Here is a 17,306-nt window from a genome sequence, read left to right as displayed (position 1 = left end):
GAGTAGCGTCACTGTGGAGGGTGATGTGGCCAGCGCTGCCTGCAGGAGTAAAGGTCACCGCCTCTGTCCATGGTGCTGAGGACAGAGCACCATCAGATGGGGGTGTGGCAGTGCTGACGGTGAGACACAGCTGGCAGGTGATTAGATTTCACAGGTGGTACATGTTAATCGAATCATCTGTTGTCTTTAACAGTAAGCGGCCGGGAGCAGGAGAGGAGAGAGGATACGAACGTGACTGAAAAGTCACGTTCTGGGGGAGAAAGACTTTTGATGAAACCTATGTACATTAAGACCTTTGTTAAAAACTGCACGCTTGGCTCTTGTGCCGTGTCTACAGTGGAACTGCTAGGAAGCAACTTCCACAGTCACAAAAATCACTGGAGACGTCTATCATGACGAGACGCTAGTAAAAGTCTCAAAAACCCATATTTATATTCTTAACAGGAAGTCGGCCATCTCTTGGCCAAAAGCAGGAGTTGTACTTTTAACAAACTTCTCCAAAGGACTTTGACTAAATGAACCGCGGTTGAAATGACAGATACTTGAGAGATGGGCGAAGATAAATTGCCAAGGAATTTTGTCTGCGTCTTAATATGTGGGCGTGGCTTGGCGCCAAACTTTGATCTGATGGTTCAGCACAAAATGTTCAGCATTTGTAACTCGGCTCGACAAATTCAGATCTTAATCATAATTGGTTCAAATGATGACGATGCCACTTGAAGTTCTAGATGTACCTATTTGTACCCACTCGTAGTGGGCGGGAAAAAAACTGCTCCTCGCCATCAACCATCAAACTGTCATTACTTGACTTTAAATGATCCGATCTCCTTCCAGACTGTTGTCAGGAACTGATCATGACTAGATGTTTAAAATGACATTAGGATTGCCCCCTTTTGCTAGAAAACGAAAACAGACGTAATGTCCTAGCACATGCTCCAGTCTTCCTAATTTTCAGGAATGACGTGACTGCATGCGTCATTCGCCAACTTGTGTGAACCCTGAGGTGCACGAGGGCCCGTTCAACACTGCTTGCAGCTTTAATTTGAAATGTGTTTGTTAACTTTGTAAGACTGCATTTTTTATTTTGTCATGTGTCATTTTCTTCCACATGCATTCCTTCCTACATCTGGACTGGATTACTATTTCCCGCTTCAGCACCAGGTAATAAAAACATTCTTTTTTCCCCTCCTTGCCAGCTGCAGCGCACGGCCATCTGCTCTCTTTTCCAGCGTGCCTTTCAGAGTTGTCTGGCGCTTCTGCCTTAATGAGGTTTCTAATGTTGTCTTTAGACAAAAGAGGAGCAGTCTCAGATCACCAGCCAGGTGACGGGGCAGATCGGCTGGCGTCGCGAGGGCATCAAATATCGTCGCAATGAACTCTTCCTGGATGTGCTGGAGAGCGTCAACCTGCTCATGTCACCGCAAGGTTTGTTTGATAGTAATCAACATATTGCCCCATTTTGACCAAACCAAAATGTCATTCAAATGTTTGGAGTAGAGTGATAGTAAAATGTGTCTCCCCATCAGTCAGAATGTGTTTAAGTGCCACTGACACTGTGGAATAAGAGTTTGCCTTTAAAGGCCTACTGAAATGCGATTTTCTTATTTAAACGGGGATAGCAGATCCATTCTATGTGTCATACTTGATCATTTCGTGATATTGCCATATTTTTGCTGAAAGGATTTAGTAGAGAACATGGACGATAAAGTTCGCAACTTTTGGTCGCTGATAAAAAAGCCTTGCCTGTACCGGAAGTAGCAGACGATATGCGCGTGACGTCACCGGTTGTGGAGCTCCTCACATCTGCACATTGTTTACAATCATGGCCACCAGCAACGAGAGCGATTCGGACCGAGAAAGCGACGATTTCCCCATTAATTTGAGCGAGGATGAAAGATTCGTGGATGAGGAAAGTGAGAGTGAAGGACTAGAGGGCAGTGGAAGCGATTCAGATAGGGAAGATGCTGTGAGAGGCGGGTGGGACCTGATATTCAGCTGGGAATGACTAAAACAGTAAATAAACACAAGACATATATATACTCTATTAGCCACAACACAACCAGGCTTATATTTAATATGCCACAAATTAATCCCGCATAACAAACACCTCCCCCCTCCCGTCCATATAACCCGCCAATACAAATCAAACACCCGCACAACACACTCAATCCCACAGCCCAAAGTACCGTTCACTTCCCCAAAGTTCATACACTACATATATTTTCCCAAAGTCCCCAAAGTTACGTACGTGACATGCACATAGCGGCACGCACGTACGGGCAAGCGATCAAATGTTTGGAAGCCGCAGCTCATGCGTACTCACGGTACCGCGTCTGCGTATCCAACTCAAAGTCCTCCTGGTAAGAGTCTCTGTTGTCCCAGTTCTCCACAGGCCAATGGTAAAGCTTGACTGTCATCTTTCGGGAATGTAAACAATGAAACATCGGCTACGTGTTTGTGTTGCTGCAGCCTGCCGAAATACACCGCTTCCCACCTACAGCTTTCTTCTTTGCTGTCTCCATTGTTCATTGAACAAATGGCAAAAGATTCACCAACACAGATGTCCAGAATACTGTGGAATTTTGCGATGAAAACAGACAACTTAATAGCTGGCCACAATGCTGTCCCAAAATGTCCTCTACAATCCGTGACATCACGCGCATACGTCATCATACCGAGACGTTTTCAGCAGGATATTTCGCGGGAAATTTAGAATTCCACTTAATAAGTTAACCCGGCTGTATTGGCATGTGTTGCAATGTTAAGATTTCATCATTGATATATAAACTATCAGACTGCGTGGTCGGTAGTAGTGGGTTTTAGTAGGCCTTTAAAATAATGGGTGGTATGGATTGGAAAACCCAAGCTTAAGTCCTTTTTAAAATTTGACAATGAAACAAAAAAAATTGGTATATTGCTTAGCAACCAACTAGGACTTATTTTAGTAAATCAAGGCAGTCAATTTGCTCAAGTACCGTAGTTTTCAAAACATAGGGCGCACCAGATTGTAAGGCGCATTGCCGATGAGCAGGTCTATTTATAAAGTTTTATAAAGTGCATCCAACTATACATTTTCTACCGCCTGTCCCTTATGGGGTTGTGGGGGGTGCTGGAGCCTATTATATGATATTTTTCTACATTTAAAACACTTCTTGTTCTCTACATAACATGTAATGGTGATTCTTTAGTATAATGTTGCATAGATTTTTTCACAGACCATCTCAGGGTTTCCCCTAGATTGTCACTATATACATGGCAATGGGGGCGTGGTTAATATGACATCATCATATATATGACGCCATGATAATGTTGTATTTTACACAATTTTCTCAAGTTACAATCAGGCATTCCAAAAATGTGCTATTTGGAGACCCTTGGCCACACTTGGGCAAAGTTTTCACTAAGTCCCTGACACTATGTCTTGTCTTTCAAGACACTTTTGTCATGATTGTTTGAAAAGTAAAGACAGAAAAAGAAGCTCCAAGGCACAAAGTTGATGAACTGTTGACATTTAGTCAACATTTTTCTTCTGCGTTCATGACAAAGGCCTGCTTAGCAGCCAAGTAGTACTGCAGCTATTCAATATTTTAGTAAATAAAGTCAATTCATTTGCTCAATGGACACCTCAATGATGGACGCTTTTGACCTCCCTCCCTCCTCAACAACACCTGGAGTCGAACTTTTGCTTGCATGCAGATCGGCCTCTCTCTATGAACATTACATCATCACACCCAAGACAATGGGCATATACCCCCCCACCCCACCCCACGCCTTCACCACCGCTTGTTTCCCCTCGGGGTGATGGACGGCTGGCAGCGCTTCATAGCAGCAGTCGCCCTCCAGGGCCCCAACTCCCTGCCCCTCTGTTGCGAGTTGTCGTGATTATATGTAACATGTTTATGTGTGCATTGCATGGATGTTTTTTCCCCACTCCAGACTAGGCCCCCTCAGGAGCCCAGTCTAGATTGTATTTTTTTTACTCATCTTCTTCCCCGGCGTTTTACCTTTTTCTTATCTTTTACGGGGCGCCTTTGGCGACCCATCAGCGTTCCTGTTCTGTAACCCTGTACACTGTTTTTTTGTCTCATCTTGAACGGGTTTGTGCTGAAAACATAGTTTTGTTGTACTTATGCAATGACAAAGTCCTATTCTATCCTATCCTATCAAGTACCGTATTTTTCGAAACATAGGGCGCACCAGATTATAAGGCGCATTGCTGATGAGCAGGTCTATTCAGGTCTATTTATAAAGCTTTATAAAGTGCATTAAAGGAGTAATATATATATATTTTTTTTCTACATTTAAAACACTTCCTTTTGGTCTACATCAGCGTTCCCCAACCTTTTTTCCACCAGGGACCGGGTTAATGTATGAATTATTTTCACGGATCGGCTTTCTACGTGTGGCAGATAAAAAGAGCAAAAAAAAATTAGCATGAAAAAATAGCCTTTGGCTACAATTTGGCACATCAACATTTTATATTTCCATTAATATGCATTGTCCAATGTACTATAACAAAGGAGGTGTAATATTATCTGTTAACAAGCTTATTGGTGTGTTTATTGGGACAGGTCAAAGTTAAGTCGGATAAAATGCGGGATAGTTTATAAATTAATTATTGTTTCTGTGCGGCCCGGTAGCAAATGCGTTACCGATAGTTACCAGTGTTTGGGGACCACTGATCTACATAACATGTAATGGTGATTGTTTAGTAAAAATGTTGCGTAGATTATGTTTCACAGGCCATCTCAGGGTTCACCCTAGATTACCACTATATATGTGGTGTGCGTGCGTGCGTACCTAATATTGTGGCCCGTCAGTGTGTATTCACACTGGAAGTCCGTAAATATCTGATGTGCTCTTTCAGGTCAGGTCCTCAGCGCCCACGTGTCAGGCCGAGTCGTGATGAAGAGTTACCTTAGCGGGATGCCCGAGTGCAAATTCGGCATGAACGACAAGATCGTCATCGACAAGCAAGGCAAGGGTGGCGCGTCCGACGATGCTGGGAAGAGGTGAGCGCACCGCATGAGGTCACATTCGGCCTCGGTGGACGAGAAGGAAGCACCCTGTATGTCTGTGTGTCGTCTTGTCACTTAACAAGACACAAAATGTACTATTTGTTTTGATTTATTTTTTTCCCCTTTTCCCTTTTTTTTTGGTTGCATCTCTCCTCTCTGTCCCTGTCTTTCTTTTCTATGTGCTGTACCTCAGTGATTTAGGGGGAGGAAGGTACTGTACTGACAAGTGTCCTCACCCTGACACACACACACACACACACAAGTGTACATTTCATACGTACATCTCATGCACTGACGCAAGTCAACACTTCTGCACCCTTGTGGTCGTTTCCTCTTTTGGTTTTCACCTTCCTGCTTGACCTCTAAACCCTTCACACAACCCTAACAGGGACTGATTTCAACATCATTAATCTATTGCCATTATTTTCTGTCTTAGAGCCAGCTGTTTCAGTGTGTGTTGACTTCATTGTCGCTAGTTTAGTCTGTCCCTCCAGGATTTTGCAATGTCAATTTGCGCAAATTTAACCAATCCCAGCGTATTATGCGTGACCTTCCAATTTAGTCCAATCCCTGCAATTTCCCCGCACATTTTGGCCAACCCGATTTGTCCCAGCAGCACTCAAACGCAACACAACTGTCAAACCAACCAAATGTCTCCCTGCATCGCCCAATGTGTTCTCTTCCTTGTTTACATTGACAAAGATTCGTTCATTCACTTGTTTATTGTTCATCATTTATTACTGAGCACTCTTTTATTTACCAACAAACATCATTGCTATTGACCGCTCTTAATGTTCTCACCAAAAGTGCAGGTAAAGCAATGTGTTGGAACATCAATAAAGTTTAACTTTCAACCTTCAAAACAGGAATGTGCATGGAATGACCATAAGGCAGGGGTGTCAAACTCATTTTTATTGAGGGTCACATCGCAGTAACGGCTGCTGTCAGAAGGCAGCTTTTTTAAAATTAATTTACATTATGCAGCATGCGGGTAATAACCTGTGATTAATCATGATTAATCGAAATGTATATGCATTTAATTAGATTTTTTTATGTATACATATAGCTTTAAAATCATAAATAAAGGTGAAAAGCAGATATTTAAAAATGTGTTTTTATCTCACAAAAATAGTTTTTCAATACAGTATATAATTGGCATGATCAGATATTATTCAGATCAGATAATGCATTTTTTTTTGTCAAAATTGAAAGAACGAATGCATTTAGTAATGAAAGTTTTCTTGAAACCCATTTTTTCCAGGCTTTCGCGGGCCACATAAAATTAGAGAAGAAAAATGTGTCTGTGGGCCGGTTTATCTATTTTTAGGAACACTAATACAAAACCTCACAATAATGTCTGATTGAATGCTAAAAACGTAACGACAGACCGCCTTAAAAACGTAATGGAATTAAGCATTTTTTTACTGAATGAGACGACCAGAATGTACATGAGAATAAAGAATGTGGGATTTACAATATTAACTATGAAGGATAAAACACTGAATATTGACAACGGCGGCAAGGGACGGCATGGCGAAGTTGGTAGAGTGGCCGTGCCAGCAATCGGAATGTTGCTGATTACTGGGGTTCAATCCCCACCTTCTACCATCCTAGTCACGTCCGTTGTGTCCTTGGGCAAGACACTTCTTGCCCGTATGTGGGCTCTGTACCGAGGATGTCGTTGTGGCTTGTACAGCCCTTTGAGACACTTGTGATTTAGGGCTATATAAATAAACATTGATTGATTGACTTCACCCTTGCTCCTGATGGCTGCTGGTTAGCGCCTTGCATGGCAGCTCCCGCCATCAGTGTGTGAATGTGTGTGTGAATGGGTGAATGTGGAAATACTGTCAAAGCTCTTTGAGTACCTTGAAGGTAGAAAAGCGCTATACAAGTATAACCCATTTATCATTTATTTATTTATAACATGTGAACATCACACCTCCTCTCGATCAACATATTTTACATTAAAGCAAAATTGGATCGGTAAGTATAAAAAAACAACAAAAAACACCTAAAATCTGATAGATCACTAAGCTTTAGAACTTTGTTCTAAAAATCTCCTTCCACGTCTGTCCCTGACACCCACATTTCAGGCTGGCCGCTCTGGAAACGCTCTCCACCCACACTGCTCGGTGCCTCGTCTGAGCTTCTGTGACTTAGATTACCATAGTAACTAATTGCATGACCATAGTAACTAATTAGATTACCAGAGTAACTAGTATATCATGCAAAAGTGCGAATTTCAACCATTGAAATACTTTATACAGTTCAAAACTTATGGTATTTTGAAAACATCAATGCACATCATAATGGCCGCTACAGTTTTGATCTTAAAGAGCTAAAAAAAAATTATTTGGGAATGTCCGACGAGCCAGACTAAAAGGCTTAACAGCCCGCATGCGTCCCCCGGGCCTTAATTTGCCGAGCTCTGCTCTATATATATAATATAATACTAATAAAGTACCAAAATGAAGCACCAACCTGAAACCCTCCATCAAGCCACAAAAAATCCATATGCAATAAATGATATGCATATAGACAACAAAAACGTTTCATTTAAGATGAAAATCAAGCATATTTTGTTGGATCTGTTTAAGTTCTGTACTTTCTGGGGTGCAAAAAACACTGATTACAAATTCAAAAAATCACTAGGAGATTTAATGTTATTAAAAGAATAAATAAAGTGACAACAATCTTGGAGGGACTGAGTCGTGCTTGTATCTTGTAGCACTAGAGCATCGTCGTTCTGCTAGCTGCTATTTGGAAGTCATTGCACTGATTGCTGTCATGTCTCGCAGTGGGAAGCAGTCCATCGCCATCGACGACTGCACCTTCCACCAGTGTGTGCGTCTCAGCAAGTTCGACTCGGAGCGCAGCATCAGCTTCATCCCCCCCGACGGAGAGTACGAGCTCATGAGGTCAGCGCGAGTGTGACGACGAGACGGGCGAGATGAATGTGCGTCACGAGACCTCTCCTCTCTCCTTCGTAGGTACCGCACCACTAAGGACATCATCCTGCCGTTCCGCGTCATCCCTCTGGTCCGCGAAGTTGGACGCACTAAACTTGAGGTGAAGGTGGTCATCAAGTCCAACTTCAAACCATCGCTGCTGGCTCAGAAGATCGAGGTGAGAATGACATACGCTCACTGGCCACAACATTAGGACCATCTGCACATTTCAATACTACTTTACAAAGTTAATAATGCTCAGTTTTGATTGACACTGATAGAGAGAGGGGTACCTAAACTATGAATCCAAGAATGTATACTGGTGATTAGGGATGTATATCGTTAGGATTTTATTGATACCGATATGGATATTCCTAATTCATACCAGTATTCATCAGTCCTATATGTAATTGATGTAAATAAAGTATTATTTCAGGGTTTCCCCTGAATGTTAAAGAATGTGTAGTGCCGCCACGGCATTTTTATTACCGCCACACCTTGAAAATAAGTTGTTGTTTTTTACTTGAAAACAAAACAAAACCTGACACCTTCTATGTTAGCTACTTCTCTTTGTTTATAATGTCTATTTTCTGCTGGATTTACTCTCTATTTTATGCTGCAGCTGTTACATATACTGTAATATTGTACATGGTAATTGTTATATATTGTATATATGATATAAACATATAATATAATATAACAATATATATCCTATACCAGGGGTCACCAACCTTTTTGAAACCAAGAGCTACTTCTTGGGTACTGATTAATGCGAAGGGCTACCAGTTTGATACACACTTAAATAAATTGCCAGAAATAGCCAATTTGCTCAATTTACCTTTAACTCTATGTTACTATTAATAATTAATGATATTTATCTTTGTGGAAACACTGATCATCTTAATGATTTCTCACAATAAATATATATAGAAACAGATAAATATCAACATGCAACACTTTATTTTTATATTTTCTCTAAGTGCACATTTTTCAAATTGAACATTTTCAAATGATCACTTCTAAGACAGTCTTGTGAAATCACAATATTCCATTTTAACTACCGTAGCTAGCCACTAACATTTTTTAACAAATCATGAATTACTTCGCACCATGTTTGTACAAATAATAACTCATGTAAAATACAAAAGTCAACTCTCAAATTTTTAAATAAATCATGTCACACTTTGAACTGGACACCAAATCTGTTTTCTGTTTCTTTGTCAGTTAGTGAAGACCAAGTCTTTAAAATATTTTCTTGGATTTTCAAATTCTATTTGAGTTTTGTCTCTCTTAGAATTAAAAATGTCGAGCAAAGCGAGACCAGCTTGCTAGTAAATAAATACAATTTAAAAAATAGAGGCAGCTCACTGGTAAGTGCTGCTATTTGAGCTATTTTTAGAAAAGGCCAGCGGGCTACTCATCTGGTCCTTACAGGCTACCTGGTGCCCGCGGGCACCGTGTTGGTGACCCCTGCCCTATACTGTACATTAGGGGTGTAACGGTACGTGTATTTGTATTGAACCGTTTCGGTACGGGGGTTTCGGTTCGGTTCGGACGTGTACCGAACGAGTTTCCACATGGACATATTAAGTAGCGTAACGCACGTTGTGTAAACAATGCACACCGAGGCACAACACACGGCATGCTAGCAGCTAACGAGCTATGATAGACTGACCATACGTCCTCTTTTCACCGGACATGTCCTCTTTTGCGGAGCTGTCCGAGCGGAGTTTCTTAAATGCCTCAAATGTCCGGCATTTTGAGTCAGGGTTGTGTGTATTTTCAATGGACGTTCAGTGTTAAGAAGGGGTTAAAAACTTAACAAATTGTGAAGGTGTGGCACGCAGCAGCATTGGTGAGGGAGGGGCAGAGACAGAGAGTGAGAGAGTTATGATAAACGCGCATGCGTCGCCAGGCTCTGCTTTTTATCCATAGATTTATGTCTATCTGTGTTGGCCCTGCGATGAGGTGGCGACTTGACCAGGGTGTACCCCGCCTTCCGCCCGATTGCAGCTGAGATAGGCTGGATGGATGGAATTTTTTATTATCTATAGCAGGGGTGTCAAAAGTGTGCCCCGGAGGCCATTTGTGGCCCACAGCTAATGTTTTAAAGGCCCACGGCACATTGTAAAAATACTATTAAAATAAACAAAAACATAACAAAAGTGAAATAAAAAAGCTTAAAAGTTAAATGTCATTTAGAAATAGTTGCAATGTTGACTGATAAAACAAAGCTGTTTTTTTTTCCCTTTCAAACTGTCATTGCTCAAAACATAATATTGAATCAGAATCAATGTTATTATGAATTATTGACGTATCCAAGGTTCCCATTACTTCACATCAAATATTCCACAAAGAAAAATATTTTTGGTGGAAGATTTTGCAAATTTGGTAAATAAATAACCCAAAAATTTATATTTTGTTGTTTTCTTACTGTACCGAAAATGAACCGGACCATGACCTCTAAACCGAGGTACGTACCGAACCAAAATGTTTGTTTACCGTTACACCAATACTGTACATATATTATGTAAATATTACGTATATATGTTATTTTATATTGCTTTTAGTCTATTTTATACCTCCATTGTCCTTTCCATCTTTTCCATCATTGTAACTGAGCTACTGTGTGGAACAATTTCCCTTGTAGATCATTAAAGTTTGTCTAAGTCTAAATTAAAGTGATATAATATATTGTTGCCCCCCGAAGAAATCACAAAGTCAGGCGCTATTTTTAACTTTTATTATCAATCTTATGATAACAAACGGCGCAATTCCAACAGGTTTTGCCTCCCGTACTTCCCCAGACACACAACAACACTTCTTTATTCTCAGCCAATCAGCTTTCAGGCACGGACGGTGTGTTTGCAAACATGGGAAAAACTAACATCAAATCCAAACTACACGGACATAAACACTTAACAGTAGCTGTTCGTTACAGTATGAATTGCTAATTTTTTGCCTATTATTTACGCACTATTGACAAGTGATGTACCGAAGACTTGACCACCGAAAAAAGACTTCAATCACTGCGCTACCGAAACAGAATGTAAACACAACGCACACCGTTGTTACTGTCTGGAGCGTTGTTAGCATGTCTGTGTGTGGACGGGATTTTTATATATAGTGCAGATATACCCGCGGACAGTCATCAACAAAATATGCAAATATTAAGATGACAGTGGCGGCTTTTAGGAAGAGAAAGTGAAACTAAAGCTATAGTGCCAAGCAAGAGTGACGTCATGTTCGCTGCAGCCTCTTTAGTCAGCGACATGGAGGGACAGAAGTAGAGTTTCTATAATAACACCAGAAGAGGATGCTACATTTGTTGCAAGTTGTTTTTAATTTAAAAAAAGCCTTCAAATGTCTGTAAACAGTTGAAAAAAGGATGAGAGGAGAAGGAATGGCTAAGCATGTTACACACACACACACACACGACACAAGAAGCTAACCACTAAAGCTTCAATGTAAAGTTGGGCTGATTGATTTAGATATCGATACTATTGATACCTAGTATAGTATCAGTTTACAAACCATGCGTACTAAACCAGAGGCTCCACTGTGAAATAAATCCGCTTTGGAATCTCTCTAGGTCGTCCTCAGACGAGCCTTCCATCGTTGCTTCCAGTCATCCCGATTCTCCATACATTTGGCCAGTTCCTTGGTACTCTGAGCTCCTGCATCCTTCTTGAGTATGTCCACGTATGTTAGTGTGGGACGTCCTCTTGACCGATGCCCATGTGTTGGTTCCCACAGTACCAATTTGCTGGCTGGCAGCTCCTGATGCCTTTGGCAGTGCCCTGCTAGTCTCATTCTCCTTACAGCAATCTTCTCGCTCACCCTTGGTTTTCCCCTGTAGAGGCATAGTTTTTCCAAAAAAGTCGTTCTCATCACATTAAAAAAAAATATGCCGTTGCCGGAAGCTGGCTTCCTCAGCCTGTTCAATATGAGTGAGCACAAAATTGCTCAATAAATGAAGCGTTCGCACACAAAAACATGGTTCGCACAAAGTCCATAAATCAAGGTTCCACTGTATTGTCGAAGTAACGGTTCGGGACTCTAAATCGGATCGGAGGCCAAAAATGTAATGACATCCCTACTAAATAACTTCCTATATCAGCACTTTTATCTAGATCAGGCCTGGGCAATTATTTTGACTCGGGGGCCACATTTAGAGAAAAAAATGTGTCTGGGGGCCGGTATGTCTATTTTTAGGAACACTAATACAAAACCTCACAATAATGTGATTGAATGCTAAAAACGTTATGACAGACCGCCTTAAAAAACGTAACGGAATTTTACATTTTTCTATGAACGATAAAACACTGAATATTGACAAAATATTTAAACATATTTTACAATCAAGTGAAACGCAACAAAAATGCAACAAATAGTGAACTATGAACGCGAAGGGTACAAAATAAACCCACCTACAATCTGATATATCTGATTTTTGCTGAATTCCCCCCGGGGATCAATAAAGTACTTTCTATTCTATTCTATTTTATATATCACTGAGCTTTAGAACTTTGTTGTAAAAAATCTCCTTCCGCGTCTGTGGAAACACTTCCCGCCCACACTGCTTGATGCCTCGTCTGAGCTGCTGTGACGTAGATGACCATAGTAACTAATTAGATTACCATAGTAACTAGTATATCATCCATAAGTGCAGATTCCAACCATTGAAATACTTAGTATAGTTGAAGACTTACGGTCATTAGAAAACATCACTGCACATCATAATGGCAGCTACACTTTACATCTTAAAGATCTGAAAAAATTATTAGGGAATGTCCGGCGGGCCAGATTGAAAAGCTCAACGGGCCGCATGTGGCCCCCGGGCCTTAATTAGCCCAGGTCTGATCTAGATCGTCAACAAAATATAATGAATTCCTCCTTGGTCCATCTGTTTGATGGAAATAGATCACAGTCATCAAATCTGGCCCACCACATTACTTTATGTGGCCCGCGAAAGCCTGGAAATAATATGCGTTAATAAAATGCTTAATCTTTTCTTACTAAATATATTTGTTTTTTCCCTATTGACACTAAAAATCATGTACTGCATGCAATTGCATATCTTTTAAAATGCAATATTATCAAAATCAAAATATTATATCGTGTATTCCTAAAAATGTTTTTTGTTACAATAAAGATAAATACTGTACTTAAATATCTGCTTGACTTATGATTTCAAAACAAATTATCAATCAAATTGTAGACTGTAAAATTGACAATAGATTTTACGGTTAAATTCTACCGACTTAAGATTTTTACCGTAAAATCAACTTTGGATACTGTTTTTTTCCATATAGTAAGACACTTAAACATTTAACAACAAACAAAAAAAAACATTAAAACAAGTTTTTACGGTAAAAAAAAAACCTGGCTGCTCTGTTGCTTGAATTTTACAGCTAAAAACAGTGGTATTGTTTCTCCATTACATTCCATGTATTCAATTTTTTTTATATGCTATAAAAACCCTACTTCTTTTACCTTAAAATTCGGGTGACTGAGCTGCCAATTTTTAAAGTAAGATTTAAATATTTTTTTGCAACTATGGAAAAAAATATATTGTTAATGTATCATATTGTGTGTGTTTGTGCGTGCGTGCGTGCGTCCGTGCGCGCGCGTGTGTGTGTTCATATATTACTTACTGTTAAACGCGGCCCTCTGAGGGCAACCATAACTGCCATGTGGCCCTCAATGAAAACAGGTTTGACACCCCCGAAATAGATGTTGTGTTTTTATGTAACATGGTAATTGTCAATAGATGTACTATTCTACTGCGTCAAAAGCACAGTCAGTAAACAATCATCATGGACTGAAAGATGGTATACATTGTGGTGGTCTATGCATTTCTACTTGTCTAAAGTGTCTTTAATACAACTCTTGCATTAGATTGTTCATACGTTGTTGTTTAGTGCGTGTAAGTCTCCTTCCTCTTCACGTTTTGTTCATCATACGCTCCTCTAGGTCCGCATCCCCACGCCCCTCAACACCAGCGGCGTGCAGGTGATCTGCATGAAGGGAAAAGCCAAGTACAAGGCCAGCGAGAACGCCATCGTCTGGAAGTGAGTCACACGCTTGCGTTGGAAGTCTGCTGTGCTTTCTTAAGACTGCTGGATCTTCACTCCTACGCCGCGTTAACGCTAGTAAGTGGAGTTGTTGCTCTTGTGTGCAGGATCAAACGCATGGCCGGAATGAAGGAGTCTCAGATCAGCGCTGAGATTGAGCTGCTGCCCACCAACGACAAGAAGAAATGGGCCAGACCCCCCATCTCCATGAACTTTGAGGTCAGCATTGTGTTGTCGTTTGGCCAAAACACTATTATTATCAAATAATAACTTGGCCAAAACACTATTAATACAAAATAATAACTTGGACATAACACTATTATTATCAAATAATAACTGGGCCAAAACACTATTATTATCAAATAATAACTGGGCCAAAACACTATTATTATCAAATAAAATAACTGGGCCAAAACACTATTATTATCAAATAAAATAACTGGGCCGAAACACTATTATTAGAGAATAATAACTGGGCCAAAACACTATTATTATCAAATAATATAACTGGGCCAAAACACTATTATTATCAAAAAATATAACTGGGCCAAAACACTATTATTATCAAATAATATAACTGGGCCAAAACACTATTATTAGAAAATAATAACTGGGCCAAAACACTATTATTAGAAAAATAACAACTGGGCCAAAACACTATTAATACAAAATAATAACTTGGACTTAACACTATTATTATCAAATAATAACTGGGCCAAAACACTATTATTAGAAAATAAGTACTGGGCCAAAACACTATTAATACAAAATAATAACTGGGCCAAAACACTATTATTATCAAATAATATAACTGGGCCAAAACACTATTATTATCAAATAATATAACTGGGCCAAAACACTATTATTATCAAATAATATAACTGGGCCAAAACACTATTATTATCAAATAATATAACTGGGCCAAAACACTATTATCAAATAATATAACTGGGCCAAAACACTATTATTATGAAATAATATAACTGGGCCAAAACACTATTATTATGAAATAATATAACTGGGCCAAAACACTATTATTATGAAATAATATAACTGGGCCAAAACACTATTATTATGAAATAATATAACTGGGCCAAAACACTATTATTATCAAATAATATAACTGGGCCAAAACACTATTATTATCAAATAATATAACTGGGCCAAAACACTATTAATACAAAATAATAACTGGGCCAAAACACTATTATTATCAAATAATATAACTGGGCCAAAACACTATTAATACAAAATAATAACTGGGCCAAAACACTATTATTATCAAATAATATAACTGGGCCAAAACACTATTATTATCAAATAACAACTGGGCCAAAACAATATTATTATCAAATAACAACTGGGCCAAAACAATATTATTATGAAATAATAACTGGGCCAAAACACTATTATTATCAAATAATAACTGGGCCAAAACACTATTATTATCAAATAATAACTGGGCCAAAACACTATTAGAAAAATAACAACTGGGCCAAAACACTATTATTAGAAAATAAGAACTGGGCCGAAACACTATTATTAGCCAATAATAACTGGGCCGAAACACTATTATTAGAATATAATAACTGGGCCGAAACACTATTATTAGCAAATAACTGGGCCAAAACACTATTAGCAAATAATAACTGGGCCAAGACACTATTATTGGAACATAATAACTGAGGCAAAACACTATTATTAGCAAATAATAACTGAGCCAAAACACTATTATTAGCAAATAATAACCTGGCCAAAACACTATTATTATCAAATAATAACTGGGCACAAACACTATTATTATCAAATAATAACTGGGCCGAAACAATATTATTATGAAATAATAACTGGGCCAAAACACTATTATTAGAACATAATAACTGGGCCAAAACACTATTATTAGAACATAATAACTGGGCCAAAACACTATTATTAGAACATAATAACTGGGCCAAAACACTATTATTAGAAAATAAGAACTTGGCCAAAACACTATTATTAGAAAATAAGAACTGGGCCAAAACACTATTATTATAAAATTATTACTTTTCCGCACGCGACAGAATGGCCCAAGAGTCAAAAAGGAGTCAGGACACGTGTGTTTAAATAAATAAATAAATCGCCGTTAAAGGATGTTCTAGTTAACGTGTTATTATGGCGTTAACGTTTGACATCCCTAGTTGTTATTAAAGACTTTGTCATTGTTGTCCTCTGTCGGCCAGTTTTCTTCCTGCGTGTTCTGACCGGCCCTGACTCTCTCCCTGCCTCTGCAGGTCCCGTTTGCCCCGTCTGGCCTCAAAGTGCGCTACTTGAAGGTGTTTGAGTCCAAGCTCAACTACAGCGACCACGACGTCATCAAATGGGTGCGCTACATCGGCCGCTCGGGCATCTACGAAACGCGCTGCTGAAGTGGCACGCCTGGTCTGCTCCTTCTTCTGAGTTTCCCTCCCTCTTTATCTCTCCTCACATTTATTCTTACATCCTATCCACCTTCCCCCTCTCCCGACTAGGTGTTGGAGGCTGACTTTACATGGTTGAATAAAAACACGACATAACGCCCAGATGTATGCAAGATGTGAGCCATTGTGTCGTAACTATCTGCTAGTGATGAGGACATGGCCAAGGGGATAGGACAGCAGTTTGTATTCATTCAGTGTTATTCTTCTGCTATAAATTCAACTTTTATTAGTCGGCACAACTTCAAAGTCTGCCCTCCAGTAAGATGACGTGTAGCTGTTGTGGTTTCACATGGATCTTGTTCTCCTTCTTGTGTATGAGTAGTCCAAATTGTTGTTGACTGATGAGCCCAACTAAAGGGGATAAATCACTTTTAGCGTGCTGCTTTTGTGTAACACAGGACATTCCAGACAGACTTAATGAGCTCGGCGAGTGGCAACCTTTTATTTTGAAAGGACTCGTCCTAAACATATCTGAAGCACTAAGACCAAGGTCATTCTTCCAGTGTTGAGTGTGACACGAGACAAAGGCGTGTTGGAAAATCCGAACCTTGCCTTCCTGTCCCCCTGCAGTGTCGTTTAGACCCCCCGGTGTTTACCTTCTCCATGTTTGTAGCCCCGGTGACCGTTCTGTCCAATAAAATATCACCATGTATCCAAATTGGCTCAAAATCTGTATTTTTTTTTTTCTGTTATTGTTACATACCAATGTGGCAACCTTGTCACACCCGTCAACAACTGACAATTGAATAAAAGAACACTTTTCCCATGTGGCGATTTTTGGCTTTTGACAGGGTAGTCACA

The 17,306-nt window shown here is 39.6% G+C and overlaps 1 protein-coding gene across 1 annotated transcript in view; it reads left to right on the top strand.

Moving 5' to 3' along the window:
• The window catches only part of LOC133630602 (AP-2 complex subunit mu-A-like), a 49,640-nt gene extending 32,477 nt beyond the window's left edge, over window positions 1-17,163 (top strand). The window contains exons 5-13 of the mRNA XM_062022186.1: window positions 1,156-1,161; window positions 1,290-1,425; window positions 4,868-5,012; window positions 5,212-5,229; window positions 7,820-7,939; window positions 8,012-8,147; window positions 13,946-14,043; window positions 14,154-14,265; window positions 16,320-17,163. Of these exons, the coding sequence (XP_061878170.1) occupies window positions 1,156-1,161; window positions 1,290-1,425; window positions 4,868-5,012; window positions 5,212-5,229; window positions 7,820-7,939; window positions 8,012-8,147; window positions 13,946-14,043; window positions 14,154-14,265; window positions 16,320-16,454 (906 nt within the window). The 3' untranslated portion in view covers window positions 16,455-17,163. The remainder of the gene's footprint in view (window positions 1-1,155; window positions 1,162-1,289; window positions 1,426-4,867; window positions 5,013-5,211; window positions 5,230-7,819; window positions 7,940-8,011; window positions 8,148-13,945; window positions 14,044-14,153; window positions 14,266-16,319) is intronic.
• The last annotated feature ends 143 nt before the right edge of the window (window positions 17,164-17,306 follow it).

Source organism: Entelurus aequoreus, linkage group LG16 (genome assembly GCF_033978785.1).
Source record: "Entelurus aequoreus isolate RoL-2023_Sb linkage group LG16, RoL_Eaeq_v1.1, whole genome shotgun sequence".
In the NCBI taxonomy this organism is placed as follows: Eukaryota; Metazoa; Chordata; class Actinopteri; order Syngnathiformes; family Syngnathidae; genus Entelurus; species Entelurus aequoreus.
Note: the sequence above shows the minus strand (reverse complement) of the source record. Positions and strands in the feature narration are given on the sequence as shown.